The following is a 26,419-nucleotide window of genomic DNA, read 5'->3' on the forward strand; positions in this document are numbered from 1 at the left end:
CCACCAAGGTGCACTTCTCAGTATCACCATCCATCTGCACGGGAACAATCTCCTTTTGCTGAGCAGACAATGCAGATCATGCATAAAGCAGATCTCCCCAGCTCTTCCCATCATGCAGGCCCAGCTGAATACAACGAGGGAAGCAGGTGCGCAGCTGCATTAACATAGATTAGATGGATGGGTAGATTGGTAAAATTGCTCTGACCAGTCTGGAGAAAATGTATTTTCTTCAAAAAAGAGAATCGGGACAACTGCAATAAGAGCTGCACAATCAACCTGTTATGTAGCAGCTAGATTAAGGAATGTCTTCACAAGCAAATATAATGTGCTTTGCTTTTAGTGGAATGTAAGCATCGCTGACAAGCACGAGCATCTCTTTTCTTCTCTTTATCCATCATCTTGCCAGCTGACAAGTGTAAGAAGAATACTGTGCATACTCATTTCAATTCCAAGCAACTGCGTCCAGATGTGGAGTCCTGAGTACAGGAGAAACACGGACCTGTTGGAAAGCATTCAGCCACCGAGACAGGGGAGGGATTGTCCCCTCTGCTCTGAGCTGTGCAGCTTCACCTCGAGCACTGGGTCCATGTTTGGGTGCCACAGTATAACAAGGGCATAGAACTATTAGAGAGCACCTAATAGAGGGGTGAAGAGTGCAGAGGACAAGATGCATGTGGAGTAGCTGAGGTACATCTTCCTCCTCTACACAAAAAAACACTGTGGCAAAGAAAATGCCAGAGGCAGAACGACTCTTGCTGTAAAAACAGATGTTTTTTTTAATTGTCCATCTCATACATAATTGGTTGAACCAAGACACACGTGAAATAGATGGAAGCACATGTGTCAAGGGAGGAAGCTTTCCTCAGCGGAGGCAAGAGGAAAAAATCTCCCTCTGGAAGCCTGAGAAATGCAATAGTTTAACTGCATCCACTCAAATTCACTTTTCAGCACTATAATTAGCATGGTCTGGTCCCATAATGTGGTAACCTTTACCCTGCGACCCAGCTCGCTCTCTTTACGGCTTGTTAGCAATGTGGCTACTCAGGCATAGCCTAGAAAAAGCAGAGATATTTACAGAGCTATTGGATGGCTGCCACCTGTGGTAAGGTAAAAGGCACAGGCATCTACTTACCTACTTAAAAATAACATTGCTTTTCCTATTCCAATCATATCTATATTAAGAAAAAGGTTACTCTTTTTTTTTTTCTTTTTTTTTCTTTTTTTTCTTTTTTTTTTTCCTGGTTATTTCCTCTTGCCTGAAACCTTTTTCCCTTGTCAGCCCAGTCAACTCTAGATATAGCCAGGATACAAAGACCCTGCGCTCCCAACTGAGTGAAATTGCATTCAATAAAGAATATTAACAGCTATAATGCTGGTTTAAAAAAAAAAAAAAAGAGAGAGACAGAAAAAAAAAAGAAAAAAGAGAGAAATTGTGAGTTCTTTTTAATAAAAACTGGTTTGCTATTGGGCTGAATCTCTCACATAAGATTGCTGCCCAACTTTGTGATTAATTCACTGCAAAGCCTTAAGAATTCACAGGGCTTATTTTGTCCATCTGTAAAGTGGAGAAATAAAACTAGGACCTAGATTTTCAGCATTTCAGCTGAGGCTTTTAAAATGCCTGTTGCTATAGCACTGTGAAATCTTTTTACAAATGATTCTGAAATATTATCAGCATTTCAAGAGGTAATCACAAAAGAAAAAAAAAAAATTGCTTTTTTTTTTTTTCCTCTGTGTCCTTTAAAAGCTCTAAACCTAGATTTGTAATTGAAGTGCAAACTGACCTTTATAAACTGTAAAGCACGGCTAAAATATATTATTCTGCAGGGCTTGGGGGAATTTGCCATGCTCAGCAATTCAATAATCTTACTTTCTCTCATTTATGTTCCTCAGACAATGTGACATAGCTGGATTTTTCCTCTACTGCAGTTGTGAATCAAGCAGGAAAGGTTGAGGGGCTTTATCAACACTACAATCTAAAGCTCCTGTCAACTTGCTGCTGTAACCTGCTTTTTGGCAAATAACTCAGCTGTTTTACCCACCTTTTCAAACGTTTCAGCAGCTAATACTAATCCATATTTAATCCCATTTGCAATCTGCCAGCTCAGACTGTTAAATGGTCCATGTACAGAAACAATCCATCATCACCAGTTTAACCATCTGAACTGGTTTTCCTTCTAGCCTTGTCATATTATATAACATAACTGCAGCCATGTGCAGTACCATAAAGCCACAACAAAAATGTCAGGCATCACACTTTGTTACTGGGTAATTATACTGAATAGGAACAACTGCACTTAGAGCTTCACATGGAAAAAAAGCTCATCACTGCAGTGCTGTACACAAAGCAAGAAGGACTCAAAGTATCGATCCCATGAGCCTCTTTCAGTTCCTGGCACTACAAACAGCAGCTTTAACATTGCTCAACCCACGAGAGCACTGCTCTCTGCCATACAACCCCAACTTCTGGTTCAACTATGTCATTTCCTTCAACTAATGATAGCTCACTCGAACAAGATTCATCAACTTACCTCTCCCAATCCTGCAGCAGCAGTGACACTATCATTTTTAACAGTTTAAAAGGCTGCCAGACCAAACGTTGGCACACAGGGTTAACATTTCTTGCAGCTTAAGAAAAGAAGAAATAAAGCTAAAACAGATGTCTTACCGAGTGCTCTACCTTTTGAATGCTTTACCAAGTTTTCTCGCTTTTTCTGCACATTTCCTAAGGTGGTTGTTGCCATGGGACCAAGTGCACAGCACTCCTGGTACCTGTACACTGAGACTTTATTGAGCTGTTTACTGGCTGCACAGTGAAGGGGTCACATGTACAGTTTTAACCTTCTGGTCCTATTTACTGTATTGCTATTAAGAAAATAAGTCTTAAAAAAGAATGGAAAATCCTCCACAGTTGGCTTAACCCCTAAGAATGTGTACAGGGGAACTAAGACTTTTTTTTTTTTCCTTCACTGCTGTAAATCCATAAGGAAGATTCCTGTTGTGTGACACTGCAATCTAGGAAAGAGGCATGATGTTGCTTATTCGTTATTCTGCAAGACTGAATGCATCAAGCTCATAGGACATGAAGAGGCAAGCTCGTCATGCACAAACTGCATCTGCGTTTTGTGAACTCCGGGAGAAAGAATGTATGGAGGCAGTGTTATAAAATGTTCTGGTAAACACGTATAAATCCTCTGAGGTTTGACTTTCTGCAACAAGTTTGTCAAAAGCTCCATCTTCAGCATGGTCAGTCAAGATGAGGGTGTGGACACACGGCTGATCAGAAGAGTTTTCTGGAATAAATCTGCTATGCTGCATTATCAACCACCAGGTAATGTTATGCTAAAATTATCATTTCTTAAGGCACCCTCAGCTTCTCTGTTCTTGTCTTTGTAGTTCTTATCTGGCATTATTCACTTTTCTCCCTCCAAAACATTTTTTCCAAAGAGCATCCTCACCTAGTTTATCTAGTTCTACTTCAGACAGGTTGGGGAAGGGGGATTAAACCCAATAATTTAAAGAGAATTCCTCCTGATCCCACATTACTGATCTGCAGAAGTGTTACTTGCTGAAAACCATTTTACTTGGTTAAAATCTCTCTTGCTCATACAAATTGCCCAAAGATCTGATCAACCCCTGGCAGTGCCACCTGCAGTGGGAATTCAGACATCTCTGCACAGGTTTATGATTGAGCACATTGCTAAATCATAGAATCAGAAAAACATAGAACAGCCTGGGTGGAAAAGGACCACAATGATCATCTAGTTTCAACCCCCTGCTATGTGCATGGTCACCAGCCACCATACCAGGCTGCCCAGAGCCACATCCAGCCTGGCCTTGAGTGCCTCCAGGGAATGGGGCATCCACAACATCCTTGGGCAACCTGTTCCAGTGTGCCACCACCCTCTGTGTGAAAAACTTCCTCCTAATATCTAATCTAACTCTCCTCTGTCTCAGTTTAAGACCATTCCCCCTTGTCCTATCACTATCCACCCTTGTAAACAGCCATTCCCCCTCCTGTTTATAAGCTCCCTTCCAAGTACTGGAAGGCCACAATGAGGTCTCCCGGGAGCCTTCTCTTCTCCAAGCTGAACAAGCCCAGTTCCCTCAACCTTTTTTCACAGGAGAGGTGCTCCAGCCCTCTGATCATCTGAGTGGCTGAAGGATTCATCCACTTGAGCGCTGCTGTGAAAAAAAGCAGTGACATTTAGCAAGCCACAGAGACTTCTCCAACAAGCAAAAGCCCTCTTAGTTTTCCCTAAGACTGGCTTCTAGTCTTTGTTTTCTCCTCAAATTCAGCAAACCTTCCTGAGGGCACTAATTGTTTCAACATATTGCCCTCAGAATTACAACTGAAAGATCGGCAGAAGCCACAGATCACAATGCACATCATTGTCATTGGCATCACCGCCACTCCTGGCTTTAGGGCTAACGTAAGACTGAAGGAATAAATGTGAGCTTCCACAAAGCCAACAGAAGTATTTCACTAAACATGAGCATGTTTGGATTAGTATGCCAGACCCCTGAAGGACTCCGTGCCAGAATGGATGCTCAGCCCTAACAACCGCGCACTCAGTGCCTGCATACATGAATTATTAAACAAACTTCATCCCACAGGTCCCTCCAGTCAATCAATATGAGCTGCACTGCTAGATGTGTAACTGTAGGCATAAAAAATAATGTAAACATGTAGCCAACCCCTTCTCTTCAGCAGGATTGTTATTTCGGTCTCAAAGTTTACAGAACTTAGGCTGACAAATCCAGAGGCAAGTTGCTCCAACCAGTATCTCATGTCACAAGATAAAATTCCTGCCTGTGGATATTCCAACCCAAATAAAAATTACTTGCCCTCTGCGTAGAAGGAAAGCTTGTCTTTCACTACCTCTACCTCTTAGGAAAGAGAGTCAAAATACTTGGAGTTGGATTGGATTTCTCCTTTCTGGGAGGGGAAGGAGGAGCGATTTTTCACTGTTGACTCAAAATGTCAATATTTAATCTACTCAAATGCCACATTTCATTTCTAATATATGAGAAAAGAAAACAAAGTATGCCCAAAATTTAAAATAAATATTTTGACTAATAACAGGGAGACCTGAATATCTGTCACTGACTAAGCTCAGACAGGCTTTCTCAAAATTAGCAAAAGTTTGCTATTATGCTATCATGGTGGTCCAAGTGCTGAAAAAGGAGGGATAGTTTTATTCCATTTATTTATTCCTTCAGCTGACACCCACAAACACAAAAAAATATCTGTGTGAATTCAGCACTTTCCAGATAAGCATCTTAGAATAAATTTATAAAAAGACCAAGCCTGACAGTATTTTTACACACAGCAATATCCTGCTACACTTCTGCTAGTATCAAATTTTCTTGCTACAAATCCAGCACTTGCTTTAGGATGCACTTGGCTTCCAAATTGGAGGTGTGCACTTTTTTCCTTAGGCACCAAATCAGAAGGAGCATTTGGGGTGAGGAGATGGATGATTTTTATATCAGTTAAGTCTGGCAGGATACAGCATTTCCCTATTTCACCATTTACCAAGATCTATGCTCCAAACAGCACGACAGTCCCACGATGTTACAGTTCCTATTTCCTAGGAATGAGTGAGCTCACACTATGGTAACCAACTTCTCCTGTCCATCAGCTCCCAGAAGACCCTACATCCTTGGTCTCCAACCAACTGGACCTAGACCTGAAGGGAAATTCTGCAAACTGGAGGCAAGAACTATAGCACATGGAAAGGTTGGGGCTCCTGTGCCACCCAATTTTCATCTGTAGAGGTTCCAGCAGTGAGTCTTCGGGCACTCATGGTCTTCCTCAACCATGACACCAAGGTGAGATCGCAAACTGAGAACCAAGTCATGAGACAACATGAAGGAAAACATGACAAGCAGCAGCAAAGTTTGGTTATCTCCCACTCATCCTTCCTTGTTCCCACGATTCTATCTCCTGAAGCATTCACCACTTGCCACGAATAACTAATCACTGCTCCATCACTTCATGACTTAAAATTCACAGCTTATTTCCAAAGGCTGATATCTTGACATAGGAAGATATTGCTTTGGCCAGGACTTCTGGCCATCTCAGACCTCTGGCAAGGGCAATTTGGGAGCAAAGCACTGAAAAGGAAAACTCTTCTCTGACAGATTGATTTGTAGTGACTATTAGAAACTGTTCAGGCATGTGAAGGGATACTCCAAGGGCCTCTCTAAGCAGAGAAAGTGGTCAAAAGTCGATGAATTTATCATCATCAGAGAGTTCTGCAGTTCATCATCAGCTTTTGCAGTTTATCACAGAGATGTCATGTACCTGGAGCTCTGGGATTCTTAAGGGTGAGATCTGTCATATAAATACAATTACTAATAAGGCAAGTGTATTATACAGTTAAATGCAAATGTTGCAATCTGGCAATCCATTTTTACTGCCAAACCTAGAAGGTTTTTCATGTCAGAAATTGATGCCAACAGCGATAAATGGAGGATAGATAAAGTTAATCCGACTGCTTTGAGTTGAACAGGGAAGGTATTACTTTGAAGGGTTTAACATATTAACAGAATCAAAACGACGTTTCAAAATATTTATGGAAATCTTTTTTTTTAAGCTTATACAAGCAGAATAACAAAACCATATGAAATATTATTAAATCCTACCCTTAATTAAACATGCTGACACTTAAAGCTTCTGTCTGATTTACTTTAATAAAATCTTCCTTCAGTAAATTATGACTTTAAGATATCTTTCTGCTCTAACTGAATCTGCATTCCACAGGAATTAAAACCTTCTTAACAGAAGCTTTTTTTTTTTTTTTAATCCTTACATTTTTTTAAGCTATACTTCCAACTTATCAAACATAATGGTAAGATGGGAAAAGAAAAAGGAAACAATAAGCATAAATGATAAAACAAACCTAGAAACAAATATTTATTGTTTTAAGACAATTCAGAAAAGCCTGAGGTGTGGATTTATCTGCCTTCCCAGTAGGTCAGTGATGCTCCTACCCATGAAGAAAATAATTTCGCCTCACTTCAGCATACACAGAGAAAGATGGACATGTCCAAAGGGTGCTTCCATCCAGACTAGGAATAAATGAGCTCACAACTCTCTACAAAACGTTACTACGCATCTTACTGTCTTAGCAATTAGGTGGGATAAATCTGAGTTTTTTTAACTACAGAATCATAGACTACCCTTATTTGGAATGGACCCTTAAAGATCACCAAGTCCCCAGAAAGGTCAACTAGAAGTGGCAGTTCTTCCACTTGATTCAGAGGAACAGCCAGACTTGCTTGAAGTGTCCCTCAGGTGCAACCAGGACAGCTGTTATTTCAGAAGTAAATGAACAGCAAATCCCACACTACACCTGCCAAACCCACATGTATGCCTCAGACACCCTGGGGCATCTCAGTAGTCTCAAGAATCATCTATTTTATTGGGATGATCTGAAGCTTGATAGATGCCATTAACTAAAGCCACATTGACTCCTATCTGTAGATGACTTATACAGGGTCACAGCATCATAGAATGACTGGGGCTAGAAGGGACATTAAATATCATCTAGTTCTGACACCCCTGCCATGGGATGCCACCCTCCAGATCACTTATCCATACTGAAGATGACATGAAGGTGTCACATGAAGCAACAGCCATTGTTCAATGCACTCCAGAAGTAACAACTACATCACGAACACCAAAGTATTTCAAAGCACTTCTACAAATCCAGCAAAACAACAATGAATGTGTCCAAGTGGACTGAAGAGCTCACTGCCACTCTTTAATTAATTCTGGATGTGCAGATAGGCTTTGGGCTTACAGAGTTATATCTCTCCCTGAGAACACCCTAAATGGGGTATCCTGCATAGGTCGTATGAGCACTGTTACACCACAGGCATCACTTGATTTAATGAACATGTGATGGCAAGAGAAACTGATGAAGGCATTCCTGGAAATTACCCCAGTGATTTACTGGGATAATGGAAAATTTACTGGGGACCATGATGAAGATCGAGTTCCTTTTAAACCCAGCAATAAGCAAGCAAGCCATACATGAATTTGTGCATAATCTGCATTCCCAGGAAAAACAGGTACGTCTTGAGGTTATTGTCTGGCCAAAAGCCAGGATCCAAAAGCTGCACTTTTTGCCCCTTTCAGCATCATTGCCTTTGTCTCACCCCTGAGAAGCTCAGACCTCAAACTGAGCTTCCCACTCGGAAAATAATTTGAAACTCTTTTGCAGTACTGCACCTTAATCAATTCTGTTGCAAAGCCCTAATAAAATCATTAAAGTATTATACATCAAAAAGCAAGCACTTCATCAGTGTTCTGCAGACAGTGATTGCTTCGTGGGTATATATTCGCTAATACTGCTTAGATATGACACTCAATCTGTGGATGTAGGAATTTTCTGCTTAAACAGGAGGATCTATGTCCTTGTGGGTTCTCTGATACAGATCTTGTGATGCCAGGATGTCTGATTTTTCCAGAGAAACGGGAAGGATATATAATAGAGAGCACTGAATACTGCCATGTCATTTCTACAAGAATAGGAGGCTTATTTTCATGCACTGTACAGATGTAGATTTGAATTCCCTGTCAGCTGCAGAAAAACATATCTATATATTTCTATAATCTGTGAATTGAAAAAAGAAAAAAAAAAAAAAAAAAGCAACAAATCAATCAGAGAAAGGAAGTGGAAGCCAAAATTTGTTGGTTTTTTTTGTTTCCTTCAAATCTGGAGAAATCAACACATTTTGCACACTCAAAACTTCCAGCAGTACTAAAAGTCCCCAAAATATCCTCCTCACAACCCTTCCTTAAACAAGCAAATTCTCCTTTTGGAGACTGGTAAAGAATCCAAAAATGCTGCAGCATGGAGTCATGGCTATATCCCAAACACATCAAAAAAAGGGTAGTGTGACTGTAACTCAATACAGTACCATATTAACCTTATATCTGCAATAAGTTAAGCCAGTGCTGAACATCCAATGAAAAGATATACTTGAATGTAAGCAATACAGGAAACCTGGTTTGGAAAGCATAGAACACTCTTATGGTCAACAAGCTTCAAGAGAAAGAAAATCATGAACTCTTTCTGCTACTAACAGCTCGATTTCATTGCTTTGAGATAGTCATCAAAAGATATTTGCAACTGCATAACCTTGATGTCACAAGACTAGGTCAGGTTCTCACTCTCTTGGAGACAATGATTTATCTGGGCATTTATTTTACATCAGGGAACTCCCTCAATCCCACATCACAGGACCAATGAGTGAAATATATTGCTTGGGAGCCTGGATTATTAAACTAAAAGTTAGGGAAAGAAAAAAAAAATCATTATATTTTTCTTGCACTGTATCAGTACTCAACAGGATGGGTGCAGCTGTGTATCATGCCTCAGAAATGCCTAATGATCCTAGCTCCTAATTCCAGCTCCATGCATCTACCTTCCTCTTACTCCTGCTCCATTCCCAATTAATTCAGGGTCAGCTGCATTCAGCCAACTCCATCTAGAGCTTCTTATGGGCATTTACATTTCACTTTCCAGCATTTCAAGATCTAAGCATGTAAATCTTTGAGCTGGTTCTGGAAAGAGTTGACTGCTGAGTGTCATATATATCCTGCTCACACTTCAGCAGCCAGCTCTGTCTCACTGACTAGAGCTGGCACTCTACTTGGGATGAACTCGTCCTAAATTCACTTGCCACAGATGCATCCTTATCCTGAATGACTCAGCTATCAAAGGCAGAGAAACCATTTCAGAAAAGGGAACAGCCCAATTTGACAGTGAGAAGTCTGCCCTCATCTGAATCAGCATCCCTGTTGATGCCCTTGTAAGCTTTGTGCACAAGAGGTGGAAAGTACATGAATTTTAAAAAGTCAGGCAACTTTGCTTTCTTTATTTATGCATTAGCAAGACCCTGCAGCGAGGTAAACAAATGTTTCTGCAGTGTAGAGACCATTGTACATACCTAATGTCCTATGCTCACTGTCATCCCCCTACTCTCAAATACTCTGACACCTCTCACCTGCCTATCACTTTAGCAGAATGACATTCATCCAGTTAGTATGAAAGAGAACCATTAAGGATGGAAAAGACCTCTCAGAACATCATGTACAACTGTCAACCCTCCATGCCCCTCAGTGCCATCTACCCTTTTCTGGAAAACCTCCATGGATGGTGACTCCACCACTTCCCTGGGTAGCCTGTTCCAATACCTCACTACCCCTTCTGAGACTAAATTTTTCCTAATACCCAATCTGAAGCTCCCCCAGAGTAACTTAAGGCTGTTACCTCTCATCCTGTTGTCAGTTACTGGAAAGAAGAGTGCTACCTCCACCCTGCTACAACCTCCTTTTGAGATAGTTCTGAAGTGTCCCCTGAGCCTCTTCTTCTACAGATCAAACAATCCCAGACAGATAAGATATCCTCACATTTAGATATTCACAAAAACTATCATTTTTCTGATAGCCAAGGATATAAACTTTCCAAATGCTCAGTCTTTTCTCTCCACCCATCTTCCACGTTAGAGGATATTCAAGGAGAAACATGCATCAACCTCAGAAGAAAAGGGTTCAAGTGGCAAAGGAGCAAGAGCTTAAGCCATGATTTGCAGCTGGGGAAGCAGAAAATGCTGCTCCAGAGGTCTCACCTAAAGAACTGACCCCCTACTTGCTCCTGATCATAGAGATATATGCAGCCCATGTGGCTCTCATGATTCATGGCGTGCTGCTTTTTTGCTGGTGCAGCTCTCATGAGAGAAAAGGCAGAGATGCACATGGAGCATTCAGGCTACTTGCATGCATACATCCGGTGGTATAATATAAAGAAATGGGGTCAATGTGAAGCATACATCAGTGTTAGGACAGGAAAAAAAGAATGGGACATTGAGGGGAAGGCAATTGCTGGTCCTTTTCTGCTGGATATCCTGCAACTGTTCTGTCTGGAGATGCAGTAAGGAAAATAGGAGAAATCAAGGGAAACCTTTTGCTAGAGCCTGGGAAGAGGGGATAGACCATTAGGGTGGAAGAGAGAGTGGGAGGAATTCTGGGGTTGACAACAGGAGCAGGGAAGCACAGTTAAAATAAAAAGATGCTACATTTAGCTATCTGGACAATTAATGATAATTCTAAGATCAAAAATAATTATTGCAATTAGTGCATTATGGATTTATTTATGTAGCTGCTCAAGAAAGAAGAAAATTATCTAACCACACTGTTGAAACACTCTGAAGAGCCAAGGAAACGATTCTTAAATAAAAAAGGAGTAGTTTAGGAGCATGAGCACAAGAGATGTTCTGGGTGAGCAAAAGCCTTCCTGGATAAAGGATCTTCAGCAGTTACTGGGGTGGTTTATGCTACAAATAATTTTGTACGTGTAAACATCTTTCCTGATTACATTGATCTATACAGTCTGACTCTTTACTCTCACATCCTCTCCTGTCCCCTAAATTTAGTTCCAAATCTTCTGACTATTATTACTGTAACTATTTTTATTCTTCCAGTTTGCAAAACAGTGTTGATGTGAATTAGAGCAGATCTGATGCGCAGATGATAGCAATGAATTGGAGAGAGAAGGAGAGAGACTGCAAACCTATCTGAGAGATTATATTGCATCAAAAAGGTGAGTCAAGTCCATCAGGCACTTCTTCAGATTGTAATGCTAATATAAAGAAATAGAAATCAAAATCTTCCCTCCGTTCACAGCTGAACCTCATTAGGAAATGCAGTTATATATACAGAATCAGAACCATGTCCTAAGTACTTGATTTTCGTATGCAGGCTGCATGAAGGGAAGCAGCTTTAATAAATTGTGCTACATTTGGAAAAGCCATTTTAATTCTCTAATTAGCATGCATACAATGAAAACTAACTGTGCATGTTTGTGTATACACATATCCAGAAGAGAGTTTAATGAACTGTATCTATTGCAAGCGAAATTGAAGTTTCGTTTTCTCTGTGCTGTACCCTGTGATGCAAGTTTCAATGCCACAACACACATCTCCGCATATAAAATACCTTTCTTGTTCCCTTTCTTTCTTTTCCTCTTCAATTCACTGACTTTGGCAAAGAGGGGGGAAAAAAAAGGAAGAAAAATAAAAAGAAGAGAAAGGAAAAAGCTACACAAGTACTCAAGCCTGGCTTCACATTAAAAAGCAACAAAACAAACAACCCACACACAACCACAAAAACACATCTTTCACTGTGGGCCATCATTTCCTGTATTCTACCTACCATTCTCTACCACCCAAAACCAGCACAAGCAAAGCTTTGTACAATCAATACATGTCCTACTATCATTAATCACCAACAGAATGGAACAAAATGAAGTAAGCCTGACAAAAAAAGTGTCCGGCTATGAATAAAAGGATGGAAGAAAGGGAGAGGATAGATGAGAGGAAAAAATGAAAAGGTTGGGACCCAGAGAGATGCGTAGCGATTCAAAACAGACTCACAGTCCATCCTGCAGTTCTTGATTATCATTGGAGGTCCCCAGAGATCGAAGACTTCTTTCCAGAGAGGTCACTGTCAACAGCAGAGAAAGAAAAAGAGCATTTTCAGAGAAAAACATACTGGATTTTCATTCATCTTTTAATTTATTTCCTTTCAAAACCACACAATGAATTAGTGTTTGAACAAGTACCTTGTGACAATATAGGGGAATGCCAGTTAACACAAAACAGATAAAACTGAGTCCCCAGGAGATGATTATTTCATGGGTGGTATGACAGGATAGAATAACTACTAATTAATAAATATTAACTATTCCAAATAGCCTCCAAGAAGTTGAGTTCTATCATTCATTCCATTAGCTTTTAACTCATTGTTCAAGACTTTTATACTCACTCTTCTGTCTTTTAGCTCAGATAAAATGTGTTTTACTGTTATTATCTGCTGGTTAGCTAAAGAGCTCATTGGGCTTTTTCTATAAGGAGAGAAGAATGCTCAAGTCTAAGTGATTCTAATCAGAGCTGGAAGTAGGAAAGATGGTTCGTATTGCAATACACAATAACTTCACACTTAAGAAAAGAAATGCAGAAATATTTGTGGGTGTTCACAGTCACATCTCATCATTTCACATTAACAGAAGATCATTTCTTTTGGACTTAGCATATCAAGTACGTAAAGCACTTCAAGACATTCCACAATGAAAGATGCAAAATGAATGACATTCTCACTCTTTACATGTGGGACTGTCTTGGGATGCTTCCAGCTGTAAGAACTTATGACCCTGCTATCAGTTATGCTTCAATACTTATGGAACAAAAAGAACACATAAATAACATGGGTCAACTACTCCAGTACAAATTTAAGACATCTATTACTTTAATGACTGCAGACTCCATCTCGGTCTGTAGTTCTGAACAAGTCACTTAACTATTTTTCCCCTGACAGGAAAAACCAAATACCCTCTTTTCTTCTGGGCTTCTGTGGGTTGACACCAAAAGATGTACTGACACACAAAAAAAAGGACCAAATTAACTAATTAATGTCCTTGGACAACATGAGTATCCAACACCAACAGATATTTTCACCTTGCTTACTATACTGCTAGATCTCAAAAGCAGATTTCAGTACAAACTTTGATAATTCACTGAGACAAAACCTTAAGTAACTGCCTACAGTTAAGCTAATAATTATTGTACTTTGCTAGACGTACTTTAAAGAATAAATTGTCAGTCTTAAATAATAGCCATTTGCTTCTCTAGGATAAAAGCACTGATCCTGAAAAAAATCTCACAGATATTATAATTTCCTCCTTCTGTTCTGTAATCCTAACAATTCAAGTCCCTCATGCAACCTGTCTATTTTAAAGACAAAATTTAGCATCATCTAAAAATACTCCAGGACCTACCAGCCCTTTGGGGCACTTCAGAGCATGGTGCTTATTCTAATGTCATTGGAGAATGGAGAGTGAGTTAAGGAAGCAAACACATTTGTGTGTACGCTGAATTTCTAAGAATGTTTTAATGCCACTGGTGCAGCTCAAGGAGGGAGAACATCAGCTAGAGCATCCAGGTACCTTTCTAACCCAAGCTGCAAAACCAAGGAAACTCATGAAGCTATTACTCTACCAGCATCTTCCTAGATATGAACAAGAGCTTGAGGGAAGACAGATTTGACATGCAGGTACTTCTTTGCAAAAGCAGAATGGATCTTTGCTACTGCCTACTCTGGAGAAGAATGAAGGAGGAAGCAGTTTTCCTATTGCACTAAATTGACTAAACGTCCTGACACTTTGCAAACAAAATTTCACTCTGGGATAAACCCAAGATCTTCTGATTTTTTAAATATTTTGGGAAACACACATACACACAGAAAAAATCTAAGATGGGAATGCAAGAGAGGAGAAAATCACTTGTCAGTCAGGTGAGAAAATGACTCTGTTTTAAGTCTCCGCCATAAAATTTGATCTAAACCTAGAGGTTTTAGTTATAGAAAAGGGTAGATGTGACACTAAAGGACACGGTTTAGAGGGCATTGTAGTTATGGGTTGATAGTTGGACTAGATGATCTTAGTGGTCTTTTTCAACCTTAATGATTCAGTGATTCCAGAATTCTATTTATATAAAGGTCAGTAATCCCAATAGGACGAGCTCTGGAACAGCCAAAATGTTGGCATTTGATGTGGCTTTTACCTGGGAAATAGCAGAACTGAAACGCAGACTTGAGCCTCCTGGATCTTAGTGTGACTGAGCTCCTTCATCTTTTGGGATAGAACTACCTTGCTTTTGCTAAGAATAGCTCTATTGAAATCTGCATGGTTCTTGTGCTGGATATGGAAAATCCCTTGATGCTTGAGCTACCAAAGAAGCAACGTGTCAATATGCACTGGAGCAATGCCATGAAGCCAATGGTAGAACAAACTTCTTACTTCACAGGCCTTGCATATTTGATATTTAAAAGGCATATGCTAGTCTTCCAAGATGTTCCACAGAGGTCACTGCTGCTGGACTTGTACTGATTTACATAAACTGAAAGTTAGGCACTGATTGCCTACATCATCAAAATTTTTAAAATCAATGGGGGATGAGAAACTACCCCAAGACAGAAATGGAGACTTTATCATACCTGTGGGATGTTGGAAAACCCTTTGCTCAGCCTCTCAGATCAAGACAATGGGATTGCACGTGGCACCAATCTGTCATGGGAAGATATTAATAAGCAAGTAACAGGAATTAGAGAGGAAAGGGACCCATTAGAGGACTCATATTCTCCATCTGGGCAGAACAGCTCTGATTCTTGCAGTATACCCTCCAGTGATCAGCCCTTTAGCCACGAGGCATCAAGCCAGCTCCTTTTACAAGAGTTTATATATTTATTGGAACAGGCTGAATCAACTGAGTAACAAAACATAAAACTCACTGAAGCCAAAGCCTTATCAGACAACCTTCCCTATGCTCAATAGGGAAAGTCCCTGAAGAACTAAACAAAGAGAAAGCAGATGCAAAGTACAGGTAAAAATTCCCACTACCCCTTGACAATTCTGTAGGAGATGACTTAAAAAAAAATGTCTCTATGTTCATGAACTGGCAGTAGAATGATCCAGTAGCTCATAAACATAAGCAATGGATCTAAGGTTTTTATTAAACACACAAGAAAGATGTCCATTTTCATAGCAGAAAGGGGGAGCACGAAGCATTTCTATGTAAGTTCTGCCAAGATCAGCTCAGAGCTGCAACGTTTCTCCTTTGTCGGAAGCCAAGGCCTCAAATGGCCAAGAAGAATTTAAATCACTTTAAAGGCTCAGGTTTCTGCAAAAATAGTAAGGAGAGCAAAAAGAACTCAAACAACAGAAGTACAGAGTACAGAGCTCATGACACCTTTAGCCTGTCAGTGAGAGAGCATTTCAGATGCCTAGTTTGGTCTCCAAACACAATGGAGAACCTGGAAGTCCCAAATGAGTTTGGGGTAAGGCAGAAAAAGGGAAACTGCCTGGATTTATGGAACCCTGAAGGACGTTTAATACACCATGCTTGGTACCAACAGGAGCACAGGGCAACATCTGGTGAGCACGTGCAATGCAGCCACTCACTTCTTGCTCAGCTGCTTGCGTGCTGATACACAAAAGCATCACTGACTTTTGCTACGTGCTCTGAGACAGAGTTTGCTGGGTTTACTGAAGAGACCATATGGTGCAGCTGTGCAAGGCAGAAGGGATCCTGGGCATCCTTTCCCATTTTACACCTCTGCAAAGTTCCTTATCTGGGCTGGATTAGCTGTGTAAAATTTTTGTAGTACACTCAGCATCTCCTCCCCTGCGAAGGTGGACCCACTGTTGGGGAAGGGCTTGCGAAGAAGACGCACACAAGTTGAATCAAACTTCCTTTAGCAGACAAAAATAACAGAGGTGGTGAAGAGTACAGTATCTTATGGGCATTTATTCAACCTAAAAGCACTTTAAAAAGCATTATAAATTCATAGATTCATAGATTTTAAAGGCCAGAGAGAGCTATTTTGATTATCCTGTCTGATTTCCTACCATAAAATTTCATCCCATCACTCCTATGTTGAGACCATAGACTGCAGCTGGACTAAAGTATCTCCTATAAAAAGACATTTGAATCTTGATTTAAAGGTTTGAAGCCACACCGCATCCATCACGTCCCTTCAATAAGCAGTTCTAATGGCTACTTACCCGCATACAGAAAGATTGAATTTGTCTAGCTTTGACTCCTATCTCCTGATCTCATTATCTGTGAGAATGTTAGATTAATGAGCCCTATGTATCTATTTGATGTTTTTCTTCCCAGAGAGGTACTTACACGCCATGATCAAGCCCTCTCAGATGTCTCAAACAGAAATTTGGATGGCATGCATTTTAAAGTCCGATTTGCAGACTTCAAACAATTGCCTTAGCTCTTCTCTGTAACCTCTCCAATTTTACATAACAGTTTTAAGTATAGGCACTGTCAATACCTGCTTCAGAGAGCATTCTGTACAGGCAACTCTAACTGAAAGCAAGTCTTCACTCATTCTAAGAGTGAGTCTTAAGAGGAGAAATAAAGACCACCTGAAATTACTCAAAACCTAATTGAAGGGATAAATGTAATTACAGCAAAGAACAAAAGCAGAAATTGGATTGCAGCATTTCAACAAAGATAATGCACTCATCTGAAGGATTTCTCAGGGTAAACTCCACTAGAAGAGCAGGAATTGGGATTACAACTCAGCCCTAACTTGGCTAGCTTGGGTACTGACAGCATGCAAGCAGCCTGCAAAGCTTCACAGCAAATCATTTGTTGCCAGCAGCCAGCATATTACTATATCATCATTGTCAAAGTAACACCATTAGTGCTGGAAAAAGTAAGACCAGTGCTAATTCAGGTTTTCCTGTATAATAAAGCCATACCCACATCTGTAAGCCAAGTACCATTGACTACAGTTGGGAGGTTCAAGATGCCACAGCAGCCATAAGCCCAGGTCAAGGCACTGAGGTTTTCTCAAAGAAAAGATCAGGTAAAAGGACCAGGGAGTCCTGGTGGACAACAAGTAGAACTTAAACCAATAAGGTGTTTTTCCAGCAAAGAAAGGAATTGTGTCTCAGGCAGAATTAGAGGGCAAGACTTCCACTCTGCTCAGCCCTGGGGAAGCCATACCTGGTTTAGTGGATCCAGTTCTGGGCTCCCCAGTACATGAGAGACACAGACATACTGGTAAGAGTCTAATGAAGAGGCACAAAGCTAATGAAGGGACGAGAGAGCATCCTCTACAAGGACAGGTTGGTACAGATGACCTCCAGAGCTCTCTTCCAATCACAAGTGATCGTACAAATTTCTCAAGCTTCTGCAGTACATGGTTATAGCTCACCCCAAGTGCTGTCAGTCCCATTGCTGCTCTCCACTATCACAAAGGACATACAGAAGTGCAGCACAAAGATGACTTTCGGTGGCTGAATTTCTCAACTTGTGCTCTTTGAAGAAGGCTGCCAAACTTGTGGTATGCAAATAGTTTTCCAGAAGACCATAAATAACACGTTCCTTAAACAACTGTTTGTGTAATGGATCAATCAGTTACTCCTCTTAAAAATAACAACCACCAAAACAAAAACAAAAACAATAAACAACCATGAAGTGTTCTTTCCCCATTTTTGCCTTTGCTTTGACTCATTTAGAATCATGTTGTATGTGTAGCAGAACTACAGAAGAATCATAGACTCATGCAGAGGATCTCTAGTCTAACATTCTGCTCCAAGAAGGTCCATCTGAAAGCAGGGTCCTACTCCAGCTCTTAATATCTCCAAGAACAGAGATCCCACAGCCTTCCTGGGCTCCCGCTGCCATGTTTAATCAACCAGATGGTCAGAATTTTTTTCATCACATTGAATTGTGAAGTTCTGTGTTTCAGCCTGTGATTACTGCCTCCCATTCTTCCACCACGAGCATCTGACAGACATGGCTCCATCTTTTCTGCAGTTTCTGTCTGGTTTCCCACTGAGATGAGAATAAGATCATTGTGAATTCATGTTCTACTTCTGATTCATTAGTACTCCCAGATCTTTTCTTCACAATGCTTTTAAAGCATGCAAACACCCATCCTGTCTAGTTGTATGGGGTTATTCCATCCGAAAACACAGAAGAAAAGTGTGAAGAATTATTTTTCTTCTGATTTTACAGCAAACCAGGTACCCAAATACCTTCATAGAGCCTACCAAGAACCTGGTTTCACCTTCCACTTCACTTTCTGAGATAGTGGAAAGCAGCGAAGTTTGACTGGTGAGAAGTATTTCGGTGCTACAGGAGGTCCTGAAGCTCTGACTCAAGATGAAAATGACTGTCAAAAGCAAACTCATATCTATCTATTCCTTACAGTCATAGAAAAATGTGTGTTCAAACTTGCCTGGCAGATGGAGGCATGACTGTACTGCAGCATACAAAAATCCTTATAGACAAATAATGCCTGTATTTCAGAAGAATTGCTTCCCATCCTCCTTCTAGCAAAGATCCCTTACTAGAAAAATTGGGACCTTTCCCCAGGATACATGGGGAGAATTAAAACAATTTGTGAGAAACTAAGATCCTTTCTTTGCATCCCATTCAGCTCTCTTTCTTACCTGATGCCCTTATACACAGAGCAGACCAGAGAGAGAAGCTGATCTGGAGATTCAGAACATCAGCACTCAACAATCTTAAACCCTTGTCTGGCAGTAATGCTTTAGAGCTGGGATACAACAACATTAACTGCTATTTAACATTAGTTTTTATCTGTCTGCAAAATACAGCTCTACATTCTATCCCAGAAAGGCACTGATGAGCCAGAGCATGTCTCCAAAGGAGAGAAGAACTCTGCACCTCCACTGTGCTGGGAGATACGAGGAGAATCATATTGATGATTGAGCATCACTGTTCAATCTTCAGAGTGAAGAGTAATAGAAGAGCTTTGGTGTTGGTGTTTTTATAAGGGAGATAGATGTTTTTCAGGTTTGTATGACAGGCTCTGAACACAGTAGTGCTGCGACATATTAGGAAATGAGCCCAGCTTGTTCCACCTTTCTGCGTTCTAATTCCCTATTGTAACAGATGACACGATTAAAAATAGAAAAGGATGTGGACTCCGTAAGAACTGGAATATATCTGAGCCTGTTTAATGCAACATATGGTGGAATATTTTTACATCTTATAATGAACTGCGTATTGGACATGTGCTGGTGCTCATGAGATGCAGCAGCAAGAAAACTGCATTAATATTTGCTCCCTGACAACAGGAGCTGTCACACACCGTGTACATGCACAGGAGTCATCAGCAGGACAGCACACAAACGACCAGGAAATCTCTCATTATACGCACCACTGGAGTTAATTCGGAAGACATTGGCTGAAGTCTCCTGAAAAAGTTCCTGTAGTTCACTGGGATCAATCTGGGTGGCTGCAAAGACAAAAAGAGAGATCTATTAATACTGAAGACCACCATCACTTTGAAAGGGTCTCTAAACTCCCAGCGCAGCCTCTGAAAGGGGATGACCAGCAGAGAACATCTATGTTAGAGCTGTCACCAAAATATTATATATTATATATGCACACACACAGGTTATAGCAAGGATGATGTGCTGTCACACACTCAGTGCAGGAAATTTTCAATACTACCACCTGCAAAATGCTACTTGATCACACAGGGAAACACCAGTAACACAGGGCTAGAGCATCATACAAAGAAGATGCATTTTTCTTCTCCCAGCAAAATTCTTGTAGGAAAAATAATACTTGCTTGTCTCAATCACAGTGTTGCTTCAATAAGAAGAGGACTGATGGGGAGCCCTACTCTGTCCCAACAAATCATGTGCTGCTCAGCTGAATGATGTAATAAAACACTGAATCCAAACTCCTGCATGCTCTCTTTAATGAAAATGCTGATTAGCCATTAATTCATCAGTGTGGGTTCCTCCTCACTAGAAATTTAGCCCAATTAGGGGGTCCGATGGAGCTTTACACAGTGCCAGATTATACAACATGCACTAGAAAGGCCAGATGCCTTCGCCAGCATCATCAGGACAGGAAACGCAATGATCAGATGCACCACACATGGCTTACACGGATCAAGGCAGCCTCTGCAGGAATTACTAGCAATTACAATAGTAATATTTCTGCTCATTTATCAAGTGGGCATAGCAGAACTGCAAATGAATGAGAAACTGCAAGCACAACAACATGGATAGGCAGAGCAAGGTCCTGCCTTCAGAAAATGGAGAGGAAGCAATGAGAAGAAAAAAACATTTGGGGCAGGTAGGGGATGGGAGCTCTGTACATTTATCTTCCTCCACAGTATCCCTGGGATAGGCTTCTCCTATTATTTCTTCCTGATATCCCAACAGCAAAGGAGACAATGCCCAGAATTGCTAATGGTGCTGCCCAAGTGATTTCCTTAAGTCCCACTTTGGCCAAGGTACCCGAATCTTTCCTACAAGAAGTACACAGAATGAGACAGAAGGTTTGAGTGCTTGGTTTAGTTTTAATGTCTTATTTCGTCTGTTTGGTTATCTTCATTCCCCAAAATAAAGCCCCATAAAACTGAGGTCCTCCAATGCTTCATCATTGCCAGAGAAAGGTGGGTGTGAAGCTGGACTTGGCTATACTACAGAGAAAGGATATCTCACGTACACAAACCTTTAAAAAGGGCCATATTTTGATAGATAATAGTCACCACAGAAAGTCTTTTGTCCACTTACACTTTTGGAACGAGCTCTAGAGCAGATTTTCCCAAGGTTTAACCCCATTTGGCCTCCACCTTTTGCAGTCTTATGGAAAACTGCTCTACCACAAATGTTGGCCAAGCTCAAAGCACCACAGACCTTGTCCACTTGACATGCTACAGTGCATTTAAACAGCTGCTGTTATTGGCACATTGCACCTCTGAGCTGAAGCATTACATATACTCAGATAGGAGCTGTAATTCATATTTCCAGGCAGCAGACTGTGACTGCAACACAGCCTGCATCCCTTAACCAGATCTCCCAGTGCTGTTAACATGCTCTCAACATGCATTTGAAAGAGCAGAACGTCAGCAACAGGGCAAGGCAAAAACTCTGAATCTTGAACAAAACGAAAAGCCCTCCTAATGCACTGCTCAGGGTGGCCCTGAGGATACATCTCTTAGTGCTTTCACAGAATCAAGGAATCATTAAGCTTGGAAAAGACCTCCAAGATCATCACATTCAACTATCAACCCATCCCCATCATATCCACCAAACCATGTTCCTCAGTGCCACAACTCCAGGGATAGTGACTCCACCACTTCACTGGGAAGCCTGTTCCAATGCCTGACCACACTTTCAGAGAATAAATCCTTCCCAACATCCAACCTAAACCTTTCCAGTCACCATTCAAGGCCATTACCTCTTGTCCTATCATCACTAGTCATGATGAGAAGAGGCTAACTCCCAGTTCACTGCAACCTCCAAGCTGCTACAACCTCCTTTCAGGGAGTTGCAGAGTGATGCAGTCTCCCCTGAACTTTTTTCTCTCCATGGCAAACAATCCCAGTTCCCCCATCACTTCCCATAAGACTTGTGCTCCAAATCCCTCATCAGCTTTGTTGACCTTCTCTGGACATAAAGAACACAGAAATGTTAACAGCTGTGAAAAGAGCTTTCAGAAGCTTCCATGTTTTGGTATTGCGGGTCATGAAGTAGCATGAGAGACATGGACATGTTAAAAGAGCCCAACATGGTGCTGCAAGGCCTTGAGCAATTCCATTGGGAGGAGAGGCAGAGAGAGCAACCAGTTTTCCATTGCCTCTCACCCATTCCATATGCAGCAATAATTGTGTGAGACAATTCAGCCCCAACCCAGCCATAAATAAAGTCCTGAATTAGAACTGTCAGGTTGACACAAATCCAGAGCATTAAATGGTATTTAATCAAAGTGCACAGGGTCTTACTGCTAGAGATTTTCCCACTCTTCTCTTTCCACAGTTCCTCCTAAATCAGCTTTCCAAGACACCACTTTCCTACACTTTATATATGGGGCTATATAACACAAGAAATTAGCTTGGGCTTACCTGTCCCTTAGGAATTGCACTTGTTACTAACAAGATCCAGCTTTCATTAAATCACTGAGAAAGGAGCAGAAGCAGATAAGATTTTAGATCTTTATAGACAGCAGTGACCCTGGTTTGGGGAAGTTTTGTTTGTTATTTTTAACATAACTCAAATTTCTGAGTTAGTAATATGGCAGGATAGGCTCCATCAGAGGCTACTGCATATCATGGGCATGATATGGCTTCAGTAAATTTCTAATTGCATGGGGAATGATACTTAGTGATGGAGGTTTTTTGAATGAGGTTTGGCTTTTTTTTTGGGGGGGGAAGGAGAGAAGAGTTTATTTACGTGATTATATCCATTCTTTCCTTAAATATCCATCAGTGTTAAAAGCCCTGAATTTGATACATTTTTGTCCTGGCCCAGGGATCCTGTGTCCATATGCTCCTAAAAACATTGATGAGGAAGCCCCAGATGAAGCAAGATGCAAACAAGTCCTGAATTACAAGAACTGAGCAAGACACAGTACAATATTAATCGTCCCCCTCCACCCCAAATAACACAGATTGCAGACTTCAATTTCTTTCCGCATTTAAAATATCTAGCAGAAACCTCTGGGGAGAGGGGGTGGAGGGGGGGGGGGGGGTCTTTTAAAATGCCAAGCACACCCAAAAGTAAAAGTAAAATAACTTAAATGCTGCAAAAGACAGAAGCAGCATTCATTTCAGTGCCATACACACCTGCATTTTGTTGGACCTAGATGACCTTTAAGGTCCCTTCCAACCTAAGCCATCCTGTGGTTCTGTGATTTTGGAGTTCCTGTAACACCCACCAAGAGAAATAAATATCAAGCAGCAACGTGTGCCCACCGTTGGACCATAAAGTAACAACTACCCAGAAATTTGGGTGCTAATTTGAGAGAGCAGGGTTTGTCCAATTTCCTGCAATTCACTCTCTACTGCATTTCCCTAATAGAAAAGAGGTAACTTTGACAGGATGATGTGTGAGTATCATCCTTATATCTCATCAGGATATATTTATTTTGGCTGAATGCAAGAGGACTCCATAGAATCATAGAATCACAGAATGGCTTGGATTGGAAGGGACCTCAAGGATCATCAAGCTCAAAACCCTCTGCCAGAGGCAGGGCCAACAACCTCCACATTTTATACTAGACCAGGTTGCCCAATGAACTCTCCCTTCAAAGTTTTAAATCTCAAAATGTAAACATCAAACAGAGACACACACATCACCTCCATGCCTCAAATAAGGGTGAATTAAAAAGAAAAAGAAGAAAGAAAAAAAAAAGAGAGAGAGAGAAAAAAAGAAAAAAGAAAAACCACAGAAGTGGATGCAACGCTTGGCCAGAATTTCCACAAACACACTTTCAAAATCAATGCTCAGAGAATTGATAAAAATGATATTGCACCTGATAAAACAACACTGCATCTGGCTTACAAGTTCTTGCTCTGCCCTTGGACTTTTTGTGTTAGAAAATTCTGCTAGTTCTGGTCGTCTTTTGTTTTCATTTTAGAGAAGAAAAGAAAATAGTAACAGGGATGTTGTTTTAAACTGCTGCTGCAATTTGGAGCTTCCACACATCAAGCAGAACTGTTGTAACTATTCATGGAACACTCAGCAGTCCAAGCAGACAAGCAAAACAATTTAAAAACAGCAGCAGAAAGCAAAGCAAAAATGCATCTGTACTGCCAAGCTAAGTGAAGACACACCACGACTAAGAAAAAAAAGAGAACATGAGGCACATTTGTGTCTACTAAAAAATTAAATGTCTTTGACTACATAAAGCAAGTGCTAAAAGATTACGATTCCCCAAGAAGGAGTGTGAGGTTGCTGATATGCAGTAAATACTCTGCATGCACCAGTGCTAATAGAGGTCGGGGCCACAATGGGGAAAAGGTGACTTTTAATTACGCTTCAGGTTCTGAATGTTTGCAGTAGAAATGATACAGAATTTCACTTGCAAATCACTTCTTCCCTAATTGACAAAGAGTTTTCCTGTATTTTCCCCATTTGCAAAAATGCCTTGGCAAGGGAAAGGACAACCCAACTTTGCAAATATTGATTAGCCAATCTATTTCACAGAATAAAAGATTCATAGAATCGTTATGGCTGGAAAAGATCTATACAATCATGTAGTCCAACCATCCACTTACTGCCCGCTGCAGTGGCAGCTAACAATGACATTTCTGATATTTTCCTACCATTTCATGATTCTTCTGTCTTTTGCTTGAAAAGTAATACAGACATCCACATCAATGCAGCAAAGGGAAAGGTTGAGCACTTAAGCCCATGCTTTACCAAAGCGAAGTATATTCACACGTCATCTGTTGAACTGCTACAGTTGCCCAAGGAGGTTGTGGATGCCCCATTCCCTGGAGGCATTCAAGGCCAGGCTGGATGTGGCTCTGGGCAGCGTGGGCTGCTGGTTGGTGACCCTGCACATAGCAGGGAGGTTGAAACTAGATGATCATTGTAGTCCTTTTCAACCCAGGCCATTCTATGATTCTATGAATGCATTCTGAATCCCGGCCTGAGCTGGATCCTGTTGCTGTCATCAGAGAACAGGGATTGGTGCTCTTTGGAATGACTTGTTCATTGCAGAGGAGCTGGACTAGATGATCTTTAATGGTCCCTTCCAACTCAAATGATTCTGTGAATCTATGCCACTCCGAAGGATGAACATGCTGACAGTGCACAATGGCACCCTTGCAGTCTCAAGTCTCTGACAGTCCACTATTAGCTTCAACTGCTCTAGCAAAGGAAGGAGAAATCTAAAGGAGCTGGCAAGCAGAAATGTTTTTTGGTTCCTCTACAAGGCAAGCTAAATGCAAAATTTGCAACAGGCGTATAAGGTCTCTTCTTTGCTGATCTGGATATAATTAATATCCAAAGGGAATAGCAAGAGGTCTAAGACAACATGCATGGCAAAGGTATCTACGTGAACATCCTTATGCTTAATGAAAACTGCTGTGTTCCTCATGTTAATCTTCCTTGCCTATTAATTATTTCACACTAATTTGAAGCTCCTAATGGCTTTTCTGCAGCCAGGTGAAGTCAATTGCCTCCATGAACTCAATATTGTCACAAACACAAAATAACTCAAAAGTTACAGAAAAGAAGAGGCAGTAGTTACAGTGACTCTAATAAAAAGGGAAAAGAGAAAAACGAGACAAGCATTCAATCTTACTACTTACAATGCAAAACAAGACTGCAGTAAAGCAGCTCAGCACCTCAGTTTTTTAACACAAATATCCCCAGTGCACCACCTCGAGCTATGTGTGTCTCTGCAAAATAAAAGACAGCCACAGATTTCCTGCATCTGCATTTTGCTCATCGGAAAGATTTATCTGAAGCTGTAACACCACTTTTTGCTAGAAGAAAAAAGAATAAAACATAAGGAAAAAAAAAAAAAAAAACCACCTCTCAGCAGAAAATTACCTGGTATCCAAACTTCACTTCAGCACTTGGAAACTCCTGCAAGGAGTAAGTAAAGTTAAAAAGCAAGCTGTGCTCATCGACTTCAAACCACCCATCCTAAATCCTCAGTTTACCTCCACCAAAAAGGATTATATAATAGGCTTTGCCTGTGCTGAAAATCTGCGGCTCAACCCTTTCACAACCTGGACAGATACATCTCACCCATTTACAGCCTTTCCCAGGACAAGGAGACCCATTGGAAGGCTTCAATTTCCCTCCTGAAGACTTTCAATGGCATTGACCTAAGCAATCCAAGAGACTCTTTCTTGAAGACCATAAAAAGAGAAAAAGAGTAAATATAAAACAACACTTGTCATGGAGAGGATGAAGAAAATGCCCCTGAAAACATGCTAACAACACAGGCAAGAAGTGGTGGATGCACAGCCACAAACACCTACACCCAGCACAGACTATCCTCTGGCATCTAGGACTCATCCAGGACAATCCTTCCC

General features: G+C 40.8%; 1 protein-coding gene across 5 annotated transcripts in view; it reads right to left on the reverse strand.

The window, feature by feature from the left end:
• Positions 1 to 26,419, reverse strand: part of TSNARE1 (t-SNARE domain containing 1) — a 469,759-nt gene that overhangs the window by 293,048 nt on the left and 150,292 nt on the right. For all 5 annotated transcript variants that reach the window (XM_031591285.2, XM_090138068.1, XM_090138069.1 and 2 more), the window contains 2 exons: positions 19,784 to 19,861; positions 12,451 to 12,520 (listed from right to left, as the gene is read on the reverse strand). In XM_031591285.2, the coding sequence (XP_031447145.1) occupies positions 12,451 to 12,520; positions 19,784 to 19,861 (148 nt within the window). The remainder of the gene's footprint in view (positions 1 to 12,450; positions 12,521 to 19,783; positions 19,862 to 26,419) is intronic.

Source organism: Phasianus colchicus, chromosome 3, assembly GCF_987193195.1.
Source record: "Phasianus colchicus chromosome 3, bPhaCol1.hap1.1, whole genome shotgun sequence".
NCBI classification, from domain to species: Eukaryota; Metazoa; Chordata; class Aves; order Galliformes; family Phasianidae; genus Phasianus; species Phasianus colchicus.